At 47.9% G+C, this 20,447-nt stretch overlaps 1 protein-coding gene across 1 annotated transcript in view; it reads right to left on the bottom strand.

Annotated features, from left to right (window-relative positions):
- cdh13 (cadherin 13, H-cadherin (heart)) overlaps positions 1-20,447 on the bottom strand; it is a gene marked incomplete at its 3' end in the record, with an annotated part of 196,665 nt that overhangs the window by 128,687 nt on the left and 47,531 nt on the right. The window contains 1 exon segment of the mRNA XM_067234661.1: positions 13,434-13,551. Within this exon segment, the coding sequence (XP_067090762.1) occupies positions 13,434-13,551 (118 nt within the window).

The raw sequence follows: 20,447 nt of genomic DNA, 5'->3' as shown, positions 1-20,447 counted from the left end.
CACCTGACAGCATCCTCATCCAGTTACACAAGCTCACAGAAAACCTTTTTTTGTTTCCCTTTCTCTACAGCTCTTCCCCTCTCCTGTTTTTCAGGCCATTTGCTACCTCCTCAGTAAATGTCAAGACGTTTTGGTGTGGGGAGACAGAAGGGCGGTTCTCTACAAGCTGCAGTTGGCTTGAACTCTGATGCACACTGTTCTGCCCCTCACAAACACCTTGGCTCTGTAAGCTGGCAGTGCAACCAGTTATTCGTTTTGGCCCTTTAACTCCTGAGATCCCCTATACCGAAGCAGTGTGACCTAACCATGACATAGCCTCAGTGGTATTCTTGAGGATCAAGGCTGAGCTCCTGTTCTGTTCTCACCAGGGTGTCACTGAAAGAGACATCTCGGAGGTCTTGATGGGGTTATTATCAGAAATAAGTTTTGGTTTGCCTGTTTTTCTAGTTTACTGGAGAGTGGAACACCTCATGCAGAGTTTTTGCCTGCACACACATACACACGTGCAAACACGCACTCACAGACACACACACATACACACACACACAACCACCCGCCCACACAGACGCACACGATAAAGTTGAGGTTGAAAACTGTTAAAGAAGGGAACATGTATATTTGACAGTGAAGCTATTGGAGTGTGCTAAGTATGGTCTGAATTCAGACAGCCTTGCATTTATCATGTCACTCTGAGTCTAATGGTGTCCTTGGGGTGTATGTCTGTGTGTGCGCGTTTGTGTGGGCTGGTGTGTGGGTGTGTGACTGTGCGCGTATGTTTGTGCACCGTGTATGTCTATGTGTGCGTGTGCACACTCTGAAACTTCATAGTGCACTGCGCCACTGAATTGAAGGAACAAAGACAAAATAAAAGAATATTCACATTGGGAATTCATCACATCCGTCTGTCCCTGGAAAGAACTGGGACTGAAGTTTCCGTGGCTGTTCGGGGGGCATATGACACATAGCGGTGAAAGTCTTAGATGTGTTGTTTGAATGTTGCATTCATGGGCACACGGACTCCAGCAGTGAGGAGTGGACCAGCTGAGAGAGAGAGCCAGAGAGGTGGGCATCACAGCTCTCCAGGTCCTCAGAGTCCCCTCAAGCAGCTATTACATGGATGCAGACCAGAGCTGCTTGTCGTTCTGTTCTCCTCCAATGAGACACGCTCCAACTTTGTGGGCGGGGAGGTTAATTGCTTTGTATCATGAAATTCCTTGGCATCCCCCTCCCCCTCCCCCTAAGTCATTACAGAGAAGGAAAGTAATTGATTTGATCTCCGAATGCCAGTCTCTCTCATTCCCTGTGCAGTGACAAGTTACCGAGAGCCAAATGAAAAGCGATTCTCACATCGCAGCAAATTGTGTTAACAATCTAACAAGTTTCACAAGGAAAAACCCATTAGGGCAATATGCAGAATGACTGGAAAATGAAGCAAGCTCTTCTTTTCCCCTGCCCCCCCCGACCCCCCCCCCCGACCCTTACCCCACAAACACACACACACACGTGTACTTAAGCTCACTCCTCTTTCAGTCTTTCACAAGGAACTTCCCCACCCATTCCACACCCCCACACCACTGTGTTCCCCACATGCACGCAGACCACCCCAGAATCACAGCAGTGAGTCTGCACCCAGCTCTTTCCCACCAGTCTTACTTAATCTGGGATCACCCATTCTAGTACTGTGACAGGGGACTAATTAGCTCATTAGCGACTACAATCCATGCTCAATGTGCTCTTCCAGATACAGAGAATTACTGAACACTCAGACCTGGAGGACAAATAATACTAAATAAATGCCACAACGATCTCATGAAAGTTGTGCCTTGGAGAGGAAAGTAGGGCAGCGTCAAGAAAGCCCAGTACTCTCTTCGCCTCTTCAGTGGCTTCTCTGAATTCAGTTAGTTCTAAATTTCAAACATTTATGTTGTATTAAAGGATACATTGACGTACAATAATGCGGGGGGGGCGGGGGGGGGGACGACAACAGTTGCAACATCAACTTCCAAGTAGGCATTACATTTCTGTCTGTCATTTCGGCTTTCTTCACCTTGATTTTACCAGGCAGGTAAATTATGAGTATATCTTATTCGTAATAATACCCTAGAGAGAGACCAAGAGCTTGTTTTAGGAAAGATGTTAGGATTACAAGAAAAACGAAGGAAACAAACAACACACACTGACAGCAGGCACAACACCATCACACTGAGGAACGAGACAAAACCCAAGCACCAAAAGATGTAGTAACATAATATGCTAACAAAGTAAACAGCAGACGCTTTTATACAACAACAAAAATATGGAATCATTACAACAAACAAAGACGCCAGCAACCTTTTGCGATGCATGTTTGTGTGCATGCACGCGTAGGTGTGAGTACATGTGTGTTTGGCGCCTGTTTCTCAGGCTGTAGTGCCACTCCTAACAGCCCGCTGTATATCCCTCTGTAGCCCCCAAGGTGTCCATGTGTTTCTGTGCGTGTGTGTGACCGAGCCCGAGCATGTGTGTGTGTGTGTGTGTGTGTGTGATGATAGTGAAATAATGAGGGCTAGCTCGATGTCGTCTCACACAAGGCTGTGGGCTTCTCTCGTTATCTCCCTGAGTTACAGCCCATCCCTCCAACGAAGCCACAATGTCAGGTCTCGGCCATGAGGCAACACGCACACACACACACACGCACACACGTGCACTACGGCCACGCGTGCACAAACACACTGGCGTGCACCCTCATCATTCACTGGGGTCCCTGTTGTTCTACTGGAACTCAGCAGTCTGGTCAGCAGTCAGTAACAGCCAGCAGCAGAGGTTCTGTGTTGGACAGGTTTGGCAGGAGTGCAGGAGCCAGCAGAACCTTCTCACTCTATCAACCTCATTGAGAGGTATGAATATACAACCCAAACGCATACAATGGGATTGAGGTATTGTGCATGTGCTTCCAGGTGTGTGTGTGTGAGGGCATGGGCGAGGGGAGACCTCCTCCTTGCGCTCACTCTTAAATCAGCGCAGCTCCGGGTGTCACCACTGTAGCAGCAGACACGTCCGAGAAAGTGAGGAGCCTTGTGATAGTTCCCTTCATTAACTGCAGTGTGGGGCTTCATTCAGACCACACTTAAACGAGGGTTTGGAAGGAAAGAAAAAACGGATACTCCCAAAAAGCTACAGGGATGTCGATGTGTCACTACGTGACACGCAGGTTGATCAAGTGTTTTTCGGGTACTTTCTTGTCCTCGCATACTCCCTCCTCATCTTTCTTCTTCTCTACTTATCGCTCCTCTCCTTTCCTCTGCTGTTATATACCCTCAACTCCATCCCTCCCACCGCATCCCTTCTCTCGTTTCCTCGCCCGATCTCACATCTTCTCCATAGGACACGGCTAATCTGCTTCATCTAATATGATCTACTTGATAAACCCTCCCAGAGGTGGAGCAGCAGTGATCCAGTGGCTAAACTGAGTCTGATCTTCCCTCTCTACCACTCTCAACACCACTACCCTGATACCACACGTACATGCACACACACACGCACGCACACCGTGAGACGACATCAGCATTAGTAAACACTCCCGCCTATCTTCACAGTGCTGTGAACAGCCTCAGCCCAGAGCCCTGCTCTTTGAAGTCTCTTTTCAAGGCTTGACTTCTAAAAACAGCCATTCCATTCTCAACCTTTTTTTCTTTTTTTTTACATACAATTAAATCCATCTCTGTGATCCGGGCAAAAGCCCGGAGCAAAACGTTGGAACTGGCTGGTGAGACACGAGCACTGTTTGAACTGAGAGATCGCGAGGGGAACGCAGGGACCTTGGGGCTCCCGCTTTAATTCCGTGGAACAACAAACTTTAAACCTTGTGTTTACTAGCCCAGTATGTCTGTCCATCACAGGAGAGAGCTGCAGTCACAGATACCTCAGCGGAACCTCACAGGAAGAGAGCTGCACTCTCTTGAGTCACTGCAGCCGTACAGCCAATCAGAGGGAGGAGAGTTTATAGGACTTGCTCAGCAACATGTCAGACAAGCATGAGCATCTTATCAAGCTGGATGATCATTTAAATCTCAGAACACTGCTCACTGCTCTGTGTGGGGAGGGTCAGATGGCTGAGTGGTTAGGGAATTGGGCTATTAATCAGAAGGTTGCCGGTTCGATTCCCATCCGTGCAAAATGACGTTGTGTCGTTTGGCAAGGCACTTCACCCTACTTGCCTCGGGGGAATGTCCCTGTACTTACTGTAAGTCGCTCTGGATAAGAGCGTCTGCTAAATGACTAAATGTAAATGTATTGTAATGCTCTCATTGGTGAGTTAAACCTTTCAGACGATCAGACATTGAGCATCAGTAGAGCGTGTGGCAAACAACACTCACATCCAAAAATCTGTACACCAACCCACATACTTCACATCCAAAACCAAGTTGGCTGTGGGCCACCAAACCCCAATGAAGCTAGTTAAAACACCTGGTTTCCGACCAATCGCTACCAATCAAAGCAGATGTGGTGGGAAAACCTCAGCCCCTGTCACGCCGGCCAGGCCCACCCCTCACACCTCACTACCTGCTTCACGATCACTGCCCGGTCACTCAGCTGAGAGGCTGCAGAGCACAGAGCAGGGTGGTGTGTGTGAGGAGAGCGCGCTGGCGGTTAGCACGGAGGACTGCAGAGCTAATGAGCCGGTGGGAGTACGTCTGGAGGCCGTGTTGTCGGAGGATGAAAGAGAAAGAGTTGTTTGGAGAAGTTTTGCCGCGTGTCCCCCGTTGCCTGAGATCTGAACTCCCTGTCGGCGCCTCGGAAACAAAGCGTGCATGTGTACTCTCTAACTCTCTCGCTGGCGTTCTGTCTTTCTCACACACACACACGCATGTAAACCCATGCGCACTCACGCACGCACGTGATCGCTCTCTCTTTGTTTCTCACCCTCCCTCTCCCCACATCCTCAAATGCCAGAGCTCTTTTCAATGAGTGTGTGTGTGTGTTGGGATGTTTATCTTACTAGCTGGTGTACATCACAATTAATATCACCAGTGTGGCTCACACGGTGATAACACCGTTTTCACCATCATGAAAAAACAGTCACTGTCTAATCTCCAAGCAAACACACAGTCATTAATATAAAATTAGAATGATGTTTACGATTGTAGATCTAGGTAGAAAACACCAGGGTGTGTGTAGCTAGTGATGATTCCAGCGTATGTATTAATTAGTTTAATAAGCTGGGAGCTGGACATGGGAGGCTATTCATCTCAGCTGTTTGTATCTTCTCGGAAAAACGCAAATCTTTAAATTCTCCTTCAAAGATGCAATTAAAAAGATCATGTTGCTAATAGATGAAGCGCCCAGTCTGTGAACAGGCAGTGCTGAATTAAACATGCCTGCCTACTCCTCACTGGTACTGGCTGTTTGTTAGTCCTCCCCAACCATGTAGAATGATTTGCATCAGAAAATGTAAATTTGTTTCTCAGAGAAGTAGGTTAGAGCGAGAGAGATAGAGAGAGAGAAATGGGGAGTGAGGAAGACACACTGCAGATGGAAACAGCAAATGAGGAAAAAGAGAGGGAGGAGGGAAGCTGCTGATGGGAGAGCGATAGGGAAGGAGGGAGGGAAGGAGGGAGAGAATCCGTCTGCAGGGAGGGAGGGGAACTCATTGTCAGAGGGTGGAAGAAGATCAAATGGGTGCCAAGTTGCTCAGTGATTGCAGACGGGGTCCTGGCATGGGTGCTCATGATATCCGGATGCCCTGTGTACCCACACTGCACCGGTGGCATCTCTCTCCCCAGCCTCAGTGCCAGCCTCAGTGCCAGCCTCAGTGCCAGCCTCAGTGCCAGCCTCAGCGCCAGCCTCAGTGCCAGCCTCAGCGCCAGCCTCAGTACCAGCCTCAGTGCCAGCCTCAACGCCAGCCTCAGTGCCAGCCTCAGCGCCAGCCTCAGAGGCAGTGTGTGTGCCAGCCTCAGCGCCAGCCTCAGTGCCAGCCTCAGCGCCAGCCTCAGAGGCAGTGTGTGTGCCAGCCTCAGCGCCAGCCTCAGAGGCAGTGTGTGTGCCAGCCTCAGCGCCAGCCTCAGAGGCAGTGTGTGTGCCAGCCTCAGAGGCAGTGTGTGTGCCAGCCTCAGCGCCAGCCTCAGAGGCAGTGTGTGTGCCAGCCTCAGAGGCAGTGTGTGTGCCAGCCTCAGAGGCAGTGTGTGTGCCAGCCTCAGCGCCAGCCTCAGAGGCAGTGTGTGTGCCAGCGAGGCCTCCGGCTCACAGCAGGTGTGTGGCCTGGGAATGGAGAAACGCCCCTCGCCTGTCACACGCTGGACTGGGAAGTGTGTAGGCCTTTGAAGACAGGCTGGATGACTAAAGGTTGAAAAGGAAGCCTCATCAATGATTTATAACGAGATGTTAGTGTGTGACATGATGACGTAACAAACATAAGGTTTAACCCCCTCAAGCCAGCCCTCGTGAACCCTGCTATCTTCTGTAAGCTAATGGGAACAGTGTTGCATCATGAACAATCTGGAGATCCTTCCCCCTTTCCCTCTTTGTCACTGTTGCTCCCTTCCAAGTAGCTGTATTTTCTTGCTGTCTGTCTGTGTTATTCTCTCTTTCAATCTATCTACTTTTTCTCATTGTCCTCTATTTCTCTCTCACTTATGGGAAAACCAACATAACTGTCACGCCGAGGACTCAAGCTGGTTAACTATATCCTGGTCAAGCCTGGTGTACTCAATGATATGCAGGCCCAGTCTAGTTGACCAGCCCCAGACCCCAGAGCGGTAGACTTAAAAGCCCCCACGAGGCACCCCTCCTCAGGCACGCTCTCTCTCTGTGACGACCTCCTCTGTAATTACAGTCATTTGTCAAAAACAGTTTGATTTATAGCCGATTAGGAATACACCAGAATAAAGCAGTGGGTCACACGTCTGGGGGGTGAGGGGGCGGGATGAGAGGGGGGAGGGAAAGATGGAGGGGCGGTGGGGGGCGAGGTAGAAGAACGGAGTGCAGCATGGTCTGGATACAGAAGCAGTATGGTGTTACTGTAGCCACAATGGTCCACATGGAGTTAGAGCATTTAGAACCATGGGCCAGATGTGAACCATGTTGCTATGGCAAGAGGCCCAGCGATGGTACACATATCTGCCTGATCACAGTGTTGATAAGTCACAGTGAACCAGGAAGACATCTGCCGTGTTACTGGGATGAAGATGCAAAGGTTGATGGACTGAAACATAGACAGATTGACTGAAAATCCCAAGTATTCAAATAAATCAGAAATGGTCTACTGTGTGTGTTAAACCTTCTTTGTGAGTCTGTGAGTTGGGCTCTGGGGCAAAGCAAATATATAGCAGGTTTAAAGTAAGTAAACACAAACACAAATATGCATACACACACACATACATGCACACACACACACACACACACACACAAACAGGAAAGCAGCTGCAGAGGCAGCCACTGTGCAGGGAAATATAAACCACATCTGATCTCTAATATGCTGCCTCATGGAGAATTCCATAAAAGGGGGATAGGTCTCAAGGTCCACTGAACTTCTCAAATGAACAAATGTTTCTTTAAAAGTTCAATTTAAGTTGTGTGTGTGTGTAGTTGTGTGTGTGTGTGTGTCCATGAGCTTCACACTCATATGTATGAGTCAGTATGCGAATCTGTGCCCCTATACTAGTGTGTGTGTGTGTGTGTGCGTTTGGTTGTAGGAGCAAAAGCACAGAACAATTTATCGTGTAAACTCGGAAATGTTGAAGCGGAACACTGAGAAGTTGAAACAGAACTGATGGGAGAACAAGTTCCATTTATCCAATTGATCCAACTGCACCGGGCCAGATCAGAACTCAAGCATGACTAAACTGGGCTGGTGATGGAGTCAGGTAGAACAGCAGACTTCCAGGAAGGTCTCAGTACACCTGTAATCTGGAAATGAGATGTAGGCTTCCTGCCAGCCTGGTCATCCTTGTGGATCTGAATTGTGTGCTGTATCTATATCCTACATCTGGATCTTGTCCTGTACTGATAACCCACATCTGAATCCTGTCCTGTACCTTAATCCCACACCTGAATCCTGTTTATCCAGCACTATGGTTCCCTTACAACCCAGCCTCTACACCACAGGAACCTCAAACCTTTATTACACCTTCCTCCATACTGTACCCATACCTTACCCTGCCAGTATCAACCATAGTCCCTCTAGTTCCTTGTCTGGTCCCATCATGGTAAATGTATTCTATTGTTTGCTCTGCATTTGTATTGATATTCAAGGTGTACATGTGTGATAAAAACCCATTAAAACCCCATTACAGTTCAGTGGTTTCGGGTCTGACAGGGTTCACAGTGCACTGCACTCAGGTTCAGACCAGGGGGGAAAAATAACTGACACAACTTCAGATCGATCCACGTCCCTCTTGGATTTCTCTCCATGACAGAACATGCTGCTGCAGTAGCAGAGACAAGAATACATTTATCTGTCAAAACAAATGACCAAGAGTTTCTCTATCTAAAGTCAGTAAATCTACTCCCTCTCCAAACCCACACACATACACTTTTACATATAACACCTAATTGTAAACCAGATCTCTCTCCTAGCTATTGTTGGCCATCGTGCGTTTGGTGCAGAGGACACAGCGGGGTAAAAGAACCGGTGCAGTGCTAAAAAGATGCCCCCTTTGGCTTTCTCATCTAAGTGTGTCTGAATCTGGTGTCTGAATCATTTCCAGTCTAACAGAAAACCCTATGCTATTAGGACATGTGTTTGTTTTTCTTGCAGACATATTTCATTGAAGCATCGGGTGAAACTGACACAGGGGGTTCTGCTGAACTACAACTAGTGTCCCCATATAAGATTAAAGGATCAACCTCAGAATCAGAATCAGAATTCGGTTTATTCGCCATGTATGTTATACAAACACGGAATGTATTGTCTCAGGGAGGTGCAAACACTAAACATATACGAATCTTAGATTAAGTAAAGGTACAGCAATTTAACTATTCCTAAGAACTAAACAATCTAAGAATAAAACAATTTAAATATAAAATAAAATATATATAAAAATAAGAATAAGGATAAGAATGAGCAGCATGAGTGGTCAACATAGTGCAATAGTGCAATCAGATACTGGGTTAAATAATGAATGAATGTCAATGGGAGTCCTTGGCCTTGTTGAAGAGGCCAGTAGCAGATGGAAAGAAACTATTCTTATGGCGTGAGGTTTTGGTCCTGATGGACCGCAGCCTTCTGCCGGAGGGGAGTAGCTGGAACAGGGAGTGGCCAGGGTGGGAGGGGTCGGCCACAATCTTCCTCGCTCGCCTCAGGGTCCTCCAGGTGTGCAGGTCCTCGAGGGTACGCAGATTGCAGCCGATCACCTTTTCAGCAGTGCGGATGATACGCTGCAGTCTGCTCTTGTCCTTGGCAGTGGCAGCAGTGTACCAGATGGTGATGGAAGAGGTGAGGATGGACTCAATGATGGCTGTGTAGAAGTGCACCATCATTGTCTTTGGCAGGTTGAATTTCTTCAGCTGCCGTAGGAAGTACATCCTCTGTTGTGCTTTCTTGGTGAGGGAGCTGATGTTCAGTTCCCACTTGAGGTCCTGGGAGAGGATGGTGCCCAGGAAGCGGAAGGACTCCACAGTGTTGACTTGGGAGTCGCACAGGGTGATGGGGGTGAGTGGGGCTGTATTCTTCCTGAAGTCCACAACCATCTCCACTGTCTTAAGAGCGTTGAGCTCTAAGTTGTTCTGGCTGCACCAGGTCACCAGGTTGTCAGCTTCCCACCTGTAATCAGACTCGTCCCCGTCAGAGATGAGCCCAATGAGGGTGGTGTCGTCCGCAAACTTCAGAAGTTTGACAGACGTATGACTGGAGGTGCAACTGTTGGTGTACAGGGAGAAGAGCAGAGGGGAAAGGACGCAGCCCTGAGGAGATCCGGTGCTGATGGACCGGGAGTCAGAGACTTGTGTTCCCAGCTTAACGCACTGCTTCCTGTCAGACAGGAAGTCTGTGATACTCCTGCAGGTGGAGTCGGGCACGTTCAGCTGGGAGAGCTTGTCCTGAAGCAGGGCGGGGATGATGGTGTTGAAAGCAGAGCTGAAATCCACAAACAGGATTCTGGCGTAGGATGCTGGGAAGTCCAGATGCTGTAGGGTGAAGTGGAGGGCCATGTTAACGGCGTCATCCACCGACCTGTTGGCTCTGTAGGCAATCTGGTTTTTCATAAATGTATAATCTTTTTCATTTCCCTCGCATCCCCAAAACAGGAGGTTCATACATTTCAAATCTCTCACTGCAGCATTAAAACCAACACACCTGATTGAACCTCTCATCTTGTCACAGATAATGAAAAAAAGTAAAAAGGCGCTCAAGTATTTTTCTTTTCTATTACGTCTGTCCTATTACCATTTTTCAATTTTCTAGTAAATATTTTCGTTTTGATATGGTGGTTTTCTAGTATTTTGATGAGAAAAGGTTAACTGTGTCCTCTGGGTATGTATCTGTCACCTCTTACAACTCGTACAGATGTGTCAATTCAAACGACCTGATTTGTTTATGTCCAGCCAGCTGGGACACAAAAATGATTTCAAGCTCAGAAAGTTCTAGCAGGTGTTTGTTCCCCCTATGTACTACGCTGGTTGCTTCCACTCACCTAGCTCTGAGTGATCTGCGTGTTCCTAGTACAGTTCATAGAGAAGTGAACCAGGTGAAGGAGCTAGTGTGCAGAGTGACAAGTCAATTTTTCTGGCTGGAGTGCCTCGACTTCCAGAGAGCATGCTGCTGTGTATTTTTGGTTAAAGATTACAGCGACTGCTTTAAGAACAATTCTGATACTAATTTGATCGATTCAGGGAAACCTGTTCCTTGAGTGTTGAATATGTATTTCGAGACTATGGGGTTGGATAAATACAGATTTCAGTGTATTTATGCTTGTTAACTCATTCAAGGCTGTACTCTGTCAGTTTCATTTGACTGTGGTAGGTCACCTGAGCACAGGGCCCTGATCATGATGTCCTCCGTATCTATAGCAACTATCTTTCATTCGCTGCTGTATTTCCATTGCATGTTTGACATGACTTATTCATGTGATTAAGCTCAGTGCATCTGGAAGTACTTGCAATTGAGTTCTTCATGATGGAGAGAAATGTGTGTGTGCGCGGTTGCGTGTGCCCGTGTTTTTGGGTGTGAGTTGTATGTTTGCGTGTGTCTCCCACCCTTTAGAAAGATGTCCTTGAACCTCTGCCCCCCCCCCCCCCCCCCCACCCCCAGATCGCCCCCCCACCCCTCCCAGTTAATTACAGGACAGGGTCAGCAGGGAGGTGGTGCCGATGGCACCAGGGGATTTACATAAATATGCATGTGTTGCCTTGGGAGACTGCTGCCTCCAACACTCTGAACAAGACAATCCCACACACACACACACGTATACACCACAGATAAACACACAAAAGTACATACAAACACACACACACACACACTGGGGACCCACCCATTAGACACAAGTAGCAGAGAACTTGATCCCCAGGCAGAACTGGATCACAGTGGAGTGCCTGTCAACCGCTCCACAGCAAGTTGTAGTAGACAGTCACACAGCATGAGGGTGGATTATATGATGGGTGCATGCCTAGGTTTGTGTGTGTGTGTTTGTATGTGACCAGGTGTGAGTGTGTGTGTGTGTGTGTGTGTGTGTGTGCGTGCGTGCGGGAGTGAGAGAACCCCCCCTAGGAGAGCAGTGTTTCTGCTGACAGGAGCATATTCTAGCTATTAGAAGTGCTGTGTTGTCTCAGAGCTGTGCACCAGAGCAGAACTGAGAACTGTCTGCTGCTCCCTGGATCACTGCTCCCCCAGATGACAAACCACCTCACAGCGCCCCCCCCACACACACACACACACACACATTCACACACACCAACCCCCATCAAAAAATCATACAAATTGAAAAATTGAAGGTGAATTGAGTACAATGTTTGGTTTTGTCGAAATAGGTAGTCAAATATATTTTTTCGATTGAGAAAGTTGTCAAGGCACGACACTTCAGAAAGATTGCCCAATGGTCCATCAGTGGCTTCTCCAAAACATAACCTTTCTGTGGTGGATGAAAAGCCAAGCTGTAGCTGCGAGTACGTACACACATGTCACTACAGAGTGTACCTTTATGGTAATGAGGGCATTTTCACCACGGCAATCATGTCTCGCAGCTGCCATAGAAAATGTTTCCCGGCGCCGCTGTGTGACCTGCGGACCTCCTTGTCAATATCTCTGAGATGCTGCAGAAGCACACCAGGGACGGGAGTCCCCTGGGAACAGTCAGACGTTACCGTGGATCCCAGAGGAGAAAGGTAAGATGAGCAGGCAGACATTACTGCTCATCCCAGAGTAGCAGAAGAAGATGGAAAGACAGACATTACTGTTATCCCAGAGGAGCAGGAGAAGATGGAGAGACAGACATTACTGTTATCCCAGAGGAGCAGGAGAAGATGGAGAGACAGACATTACTGTTATCCCAGAGGAGCAGGAGAAGATGGAGGGACAGACAGAGCCGGATGAGAAGGAAGAGTTTGGAGGACAGACACTACTGCCAATCTCGGTGGAGAAAAACAAGATGAGCAGTCAGACTCCACTGCCAATCCCAGAGGACAGAGGCAAGACGAGCAGACAGACATTACTGTCGCTCCCAGAGGAATGGAGGACCAGTGAGTTGTGACAGTAATGTGAACGTGTGGAGATTGCAGCTGTGTGTGAGAGCTCTGGTTGGTTCAGTAGTCATCAAGGCCTCGTCCAGCAGACTATAGCAGTGACCAGGTCACCTCTCCTTGGCTCTGCTGAATCAACGTCTCCATATTAGTGCCCTTGGGCTTGAACTCTCCACTAAACTCCCTCTCTCTCGTACCATGACCACCCCCACTGAGATCAAACACCTTTCTGTTGGAAAATAAAAAATAAAAACAATTTCTGGGAGAAAGAAATCCAGGTAGATGGATGAGAAAAGGCACAAAGAGAGTGCTTTTGCTCTGTGTTTAGTGCTGTTCTGCCTCAACGTCCATAGTGTGAGTCAGTCACGTCACACTCTGAGACACGGCAGCCTCAGGGTGAGGATCACTTAGGAAGGCGTCAGAAAACATGGCCCAATCAAGAGGAATAATTCATAAGCACCGGTACAGTTTGTTGTTGTTGTTGTTGTTGCCGTTTGAAAGTATTGCTTCATTTCCTGTTTTTTCATACAAATTTTCATGAATTCTAATGAACAACTCAGACAGCCCACACAGCACAATGGTCTCTTGAAAAGGCCGTGGGGGATTGGCTCACTGAGTGTGTGTGTGCGTGTGTGCGTGTGTGTGCGTGTGTGTTTGGTTGTGTGCTTTTTGCAGAACGACAGAGAGAGACAGAAACCTAGAGAGAAAAATAATTTTCCTGGTAATGTGAGTAAGTGTGTGTGTGTGTGTTTGTGTGCATGTGGGCATGTGGTTTTGTGACTGACCTTGTGTAAGAGGCTGTCCTTTCTGGAAACCTGCAATGTACTCCACCTGGTACTCCTTCACCTGGAAGCCAGGCACACAGAGCTCCTCCATCTCCTCCTGGCCTCCCACATGGAACACCTGGGAGAGGGACAGAGGTCAGGGGTCAGGGGTCAGACTACACAACATAGAAAACACTCCAGTTCAGAGAGATCTCCACAGTTGGCTGGTTACTCATCCCTTAAGCACACACACATATATATATATATATATATATATATATATATATATACTGTGTATATATATAGTGGCAGTATAAAGGACAGTATTATAGTCTGCTGAAGAAAGTTTGATGAGTTTGAAACCAACTGCTGTTTTAATGAATCATATTGGAAATACCCAAACTTGTGATCATATGCATTTAGGTTTAGTAGCTGTTCTGTGATCTTTGCCTCTAACCTCCGAAATCCCTTTCCATCAGTTTGAGCCATTCGAGGCTCACAGGTTTTCTCAGACATCTAACACCCGTCTATCAATCACTTGTTTACCTCTCTGTCTCTTCTCTATCAATCACCCCTTAACCTCTTTCACCTTTTTCATCAGTCATTCTGTCTTCTCTCTCAATTGTCACACCGGTTCCATCCAGGTTGTGGACATATACATCAGTTGGCACTGTACAGGCCAATGAATCATCCAACTCCACAGTGGAACCTCAGCTCAATCAATTTCACATGGCAGTTTCACCGCTCTCTTCATCCACAAAAACCCCCACACATATTTTGAAATTTGACATTGTCTTTATTGCGACACAAATCAATGGATATCCACTTCCGGTTAGAGTGTAAATAGTTCTTTCTGTGCAGTTAAGACATAACTTTCATTTTTGTCTAAAGTAATATTGTAGTCAAGACAGTTTTATTGTTAGACGGTCTGTAAATTGGCTAAATTGGCTCTAACCAATGAAATGCTGCTGATAAACTGTTAGAACTGTGCACCTCTATTCCTTGATAATCTGCTATACTTACTATGTGCATTATTTGGATGTTGCTTTGTTTAAATCGTCTCCTGAATGAATAAATCCAAGTGAAATCAAATGTAACAGTGGAGAGAGGAGGAAGGACCGGAGGCCCACAATCCGGGCCTGCATCTCACGGCTTTTAAACACATAACTGCTCTCTCTGAGGCCCTGCATCCATGCTTGTTACCACGCTGACAGCTGGGAATCAATGCTGTTCCGCAGCGGCAGATGTTCCACTGTTATCAGATACCACGCAGGTGAATGGGGGTTTTCAGAGATAACAAAAGAGAGAGAAACCCAGGGTGGACCTCGAGGTGAATCATCTCTCCGGTGCGTGGCGCAGCGTCCTGACACTTCTGGCTGGAGGGGGGTCCTGTTTAAGAGGCTAGAGAAGGTGGAGGCTTGCTCCTCAGCAGAGCTCCAGGGAGGAGATGGGGCGGGGTGGAGGAAGGCCTTTGGCGGAAGCCCCCCGCTATAGAGCTCATTACATGTCATGTCCCTGCTAAGTATTCACGCCATCCCCGGGACAAGAGCTCTCCTCCAGGTGTCACAATGTTAATTCAATCCTTTCTAAGGGCCCCTGACAGGATAGATAGCATCCGTGTTAGCGCTGAACTCAATCACATTTATGCCGGGGCCGGGTCGCCGCGGCAACATGGGGAGTGGTGGGGACGCCAGCGCAGCCGGAAGGGAGAGGCGATAAAGCTGTTTAGAGGAAATAAGACCGGCAGAGTCAGGAGGGGGGGGGTGGCATCTCACAGCAGGGGCATGGACATCAGAGGCACTGATACTGTCATCACACACTGCTCTGAACCAACACACACACAGGCCTGGGTACGGGCACACACGCACACACAAACACACACTCTTACACACCCACATGCAGAAGCAAAAGAAAACACTCATACACTTAAACATGCGCGCACACACACACGCAGCGGGCGCCAACGTCATGTTACCGTGTGGGTGTTGCAGAGGACAGTGATATCGGCAGAGGGTATCTCAGTCACCACGCCCCCAACCCACCCCAACCCCCCCCCCCACACCCTACGCCCCCACCCCATCCCCCCTTTCTGGGGGAGTTAATGCCCGAATCAGAAACATGAGGGAACACAGAGAATCTCTAATGGTACCGGAATCATGCTGGGGGCAATGTGTTTGAAAACAGAGTTGCATGTGTGTTTGTGTGTGTGTGTGTGTGTGTATGTCTGGAGTTTGAAGACGGTGGTGTGTGTGTGGAGATTCTGCAGTTCCTCCTTCATCTGAAGGCTTCACACTGCGTCTCGTGATTCTCTGAACCTGCCAGCAGAAACCACCTGCAGTCTGCCTCCTCCTCCCCACACACACACACACACACACACACACACACACACACACACAGCCACACACACACACAGCCACACACAGCCACACACAGGCATATACACTCGGAGCATTCAGACCTCTGTTCTCTCCCAGAGGGGACCAGTGGGAAGCACTAATTGATGTGTTGACGATCCAGCTTGTGTATCGGGCCTGTTTGAAGTGTGTGTGTGTGTGTGCAAAGACAGCACTGTTATCTGTGATTCAGCTCTGCACAACTGACCACTACAAGAGATGATGCCCACTGGGCAGGTATGGTGAGTATAGGGTCTGGAGAGAACAGAAACAGAACAATATCCCCTGGACACTCACGACCGTCACATTTTAGAACTGCGATCAAACGATAGAAATTCTAAGAACAACTGGGAGAAACGTTAGAAGCAGGAAAAGGACATGAAGAGAGATATGTTAGGGGGGATAAAAACACAGAAAGGAAGTCAGGCTGTTGTGCTGTTGCCTCTCCCAAAAATAGAGCTCAACAATAGATTCCAACATCGAGATGGTTGTGTTGCATTCTTCAAATAATCTTTGGTTGCAGGATGGTGAGACGGAGACGATATGAAGAGAACTAGAAAAGGGAGGGAAGGGAGAGCGAACAGAGAAACAAAAGACAAAGAAATAGGGAGAAAAAAGGGAGGGGTTCTTCCTTCATACACTAAATCTGCTAATAAGCCTAATTTGACAACTGATGTGTGCGTTTTTATAGACACACAGCTCCCACTCGGATAGGATTAGCTACGACATTGAAGAAGACACGCGCAGACACGCACACACCTACACATACTGGGACCCACACACAAACCTTAAAAAAAAAAAAAAAAAACCCAGCCAGGAATAACATATCATGCATATCCACCATGATGCTAATGCCCTGTAATGCAACAGCAGCTATATTCCCTAATGGTGCACCAGGGCGAGGCGTACGAAAAGGAGATGTAGTCTGACTGCCAGAGGCACCCGCCTCCTCGATGGCCTCATCACACCGTCATCATAGAACTCTATGTGAAAGCATGGATCTTTAAACTACTGAGCCTCCTTCATCTCAGATCTATTTTTTTCCCATGAAACCTTTATTTACAGAAAAGCTGGGACCGGGTACCCCCTGGATCCTCTTTGTGTTTGGGTGGAGGAAGGTCAGGAGGCTGACCCAGCCAAGCTGGACCAGTTCTGTGCCATATTCTATAATCAATGACCCCGACCAGGCGCCGAGGGAGGGACACAAAGGGCCTCGATGTTGTATAGATTTTGTAGTAGCAGAAAAGTAAACACAGAAACCTATTGAAAAACACTTAAATTACAAGCTAGGTTTTCCCTGCATTGGACCTGTCTGGGGGCATTCGGGACTACCTGGACTGAATAACAACATCCCTAACAGGGGAGGCCTGTGGTGGCCGACAGCAGCGGTGGGATAGGAGCGATAATCCAAGCATGAAGGAGGAGAGCGAGAAGGAAATGTAGCATAGCAGCTGCACTAATAGCCTTCCTGTATCACTGTTTGTTAGCTTCCTGATTGCATAATGGGATAGTTTAATGTTTTAACAGGACGGGTTCCTTTCAAATCCTTTTCTTCATCTTCTTTTTCTTGTTGAAAGAAAAGGGTAGAACGGAAGGAACAGAAATGGATTGTACAGATGTATTTCTGTCCCTGTCTAATGAGTGGCCTTGTGATTGTTATTAACAAGTGCAACTACTGTTGAAGCCCAAAATAGCAGTCGTATTAGTTCTAGACCCAGCTACCTAGGTGATGGCTCTGTGTGTACTCTAGACCTGTCCTGTCCTACTGAATGGTTTATAGACTGCATTTTACTGCAGGCCTGTCCTAACCTATTGTGGGGTCTATAGATTGATCTGTCCTTTCCTATATAATGTTCCCAGCAGAGTGGCAGTCCCATTAAAGGTGTGTGTGTGTGTGTGTCTGTGGTGTTAGTTTGTGTGTAGGTGCGTGTGTGTGTGTTAGGGGGCAGTGCTGTGATTGTAGGTGTGTGTGTGTGTGTGTGTGTGTGTGTGTGTGAGGGGGCAGTGCTGTGATTAAGCTGGTGAGTCTATGATGAGGCTGCAGTCTACTGCAGCCACCTGGCCCAGCCCAGTGTAAATGTCAGCTCTGGAGGAGATCGATAAAGCTATATGAACCTCAACAGGAAGCCTGATGGAGAGGAATACCACACCTGATCACTGTAGCCAGGCTGTGTGTGTGTGTGCGACTGCACACGCGTGTGTGTGTGTGTGCATTTGTCACATATGACCGTGACAGCTGTGGGACAGAAAAGTTGTCCCAGCAGGAGTGTCTCTCCTGCCCATTATGTCATGTGACACGTCTGTCTAATCTGGTTCTCGTTCTCGTCTCAATGTGTTCACTTGTTTTTTTTTGTTGCCACTGTCCGTAACATTAACCTGCCATGATGTATCCCACTGTGTGTGTGTGTGTGTGGATGGGAGGAAGGATGTGGACAGATGTGGAATGGAGAAGGAGACAAAAGGAGTGTGGAGAGAGGAATGGAGAGAGAGAGTCATGGGCATGTGAATGGACAGAGAGAGGGATGCAAGAGAGAGGAGGCAGAGATGAAGCCAAGGTGAGGGGTATGATCATGGACATTGCACGTATAAAAGATTCGGAAGTCTGCACAGAGAGAGAGAGAGAGACACAGGGGAAATGTTTTCAATAGCATACCGTTGCTGGGCTGGGTGGGAAAATATTACACTATAGTACATGGGTTTCTTTTTCACAGATGTAGTATGTGCATACTGTAAACTCTACACCCAGACCATGACCTACTGACATCTCTATGACTCTCTACCTATCTTTCCCTTTGTCTCACTCACACAGACTCTCCTTCTCTCCCCCACACACACACTCTTGCTCTCAATCTCTCTATCCTCTCCCTCTCTTCTTCTCCCTTGGCTTTTACTGTAGACGCACGATGACCTCAGCAAGCAAAACTCTGGGAAATGTTCAAGCTTTAGCATAGGAAGTACTGAAATAATTGCAGTCTCTCTTGTAAAGGCCGATTTATACTTCTCCGTTTTTACGGAGACGGACACAGGGAACGCCCTCTCCGACGAGGAATTCCCTCTCCGTGCCCTCTCCGAGCCCCTCGGAGAGCTCTACGTGCACCTCCTGATTTTCCTGACTATCCGTCTGTCCGTCCTTCATTTTACGGATACCCTTTGGCTTTGATTGGTCCGTATTAAGGCTGAATTAGCCCTAACCCTAACCCTAGCCTCTCAGTGTGTAGAAACTCCATCACTCCACCTTGATGAATGCCTACTGTATACGTCCTCATCCTAATGTCTTCAGGTACTAAACCAGTAGAAACCAGTTTCCTTAGCCATAAGAAGTCAGAATGCACAAATAAGCTTACAGTTTTCCCCAGAACATTTCCCCCCAAAAAACTGTTGTTTGAAGCAGACGCTTCACAATCTCATGCGGCCTGTGTAGGGTGGGAGGGGCCTGCCTGACAATAACTGTCAGTTAGAACACACAGAGGCAGGTCAGGATGTCCTATCACTCTTCCCTATCATCAGATGCAAATTGCTGTGCAATCCAAGGATGAATAGGACCAATCAGGATTGTTTGTTCCCAGATACAAGCCTATCAGTGAGGATCAGAAGTGACGTTCTGGTGCCAGACAATGATCCAGCTTCTGTGTGGGCCAAGAGACACTGGAGGCCAGCAGAGAGGGCTCCTCCCCACCCCCTGGCTGGTTCTATTATTGGCCTGGGCTGCAGGTATTGGCTGGGGGGTGGTGGGTTATCAATAGAAGATGGAGCTCTGACAGCTGTTGTCATTGTCTCTCTCCTCTGTCCTGTCCTATCTGCCGTTCTCCCGCCAAACATGAGGACACCGGCGTTCCTTATCCTGCTCTCATCTTATCGCTGCTCTTCTTACCTCCTCTTTCCTCCTCATCCTCCGTTCCTTCCTCTTCCATCCCCTCTTCTTTGTCCTCCGCCTCTCTGAGTTGCTGCGCTGCAGCACCTTGTTTCTGCCTCGGCCCAGAGAGCGGTGAGGTGAGCGGGACTCTTCCCTAGAGGACTTGCTGGGTTGCTACAGGTTGGTTGGGACGGGAACCTTAGGTATGTAAGTGAGGGGTTGATTGCGATAAACATGAGCGAGACACTATTCTTTTGTAGAGGCATCTGCTGTTTAATTATTGTAGGTCATCATATAAATGGGTTCCCTCTCTGGTCTCTGCTCAACTCTTTACACCTCTCGGCCTACTCTCTCGCTCTCTCTCGCTCTCTCTCTCTTTGCCCTCTGCCATTTTTGCTCTGTTATCCCCTCTCTCTATTTCTCTCTCTCCCCTTACAATCTGTTCATTCCTCTGTTCCTCCTACTCTCTCACACTGTTCATCAACTCTGTATTCTTGGAGCCAGTGATTATGGGGGAGTCCCTGGGGGAGTAAGAAACATCCACAACACCCGTACAGTACCCTGATTAAGCAATCATTAAAGCTAACAGACTGACAGTACAAAGACTTGATACAGTATGCAAACAAGTCTCTTTAAATCTTTGAAGTATTTCCTTTTCATCCCTTCTTTCTTTGCCTCATTTCCTCTCTCTCCCTCTTCCTCTCTATCTCTTTTTTCCGGTCTGTCTGTCTGTCAGTCTGTCTTCCTCTCCCGCTCATCTCTTTCTGGCTCTCTCTCCCTCCTCTCTCT

The sequence above is a fragment of the Osmerus mordax genome, chromosome 4 (genome assembly GCF_038355195.1).
Source record: "Osmerus mordax isolate fOsmMor3 chromosome 4, fOsmMor3.pri, whole genome shotgun sequence".
In the NCBI taxonomy this organism is placed as follows: Eukaryota; Metazoa; Chordata; class Actinopteri; order Osmeriformes; family Osmeridae; genus Osmerus; species Osmerus mordax.
This window is presented reverse-complemented; position numbering and strand designations above follow the sequence as displayed.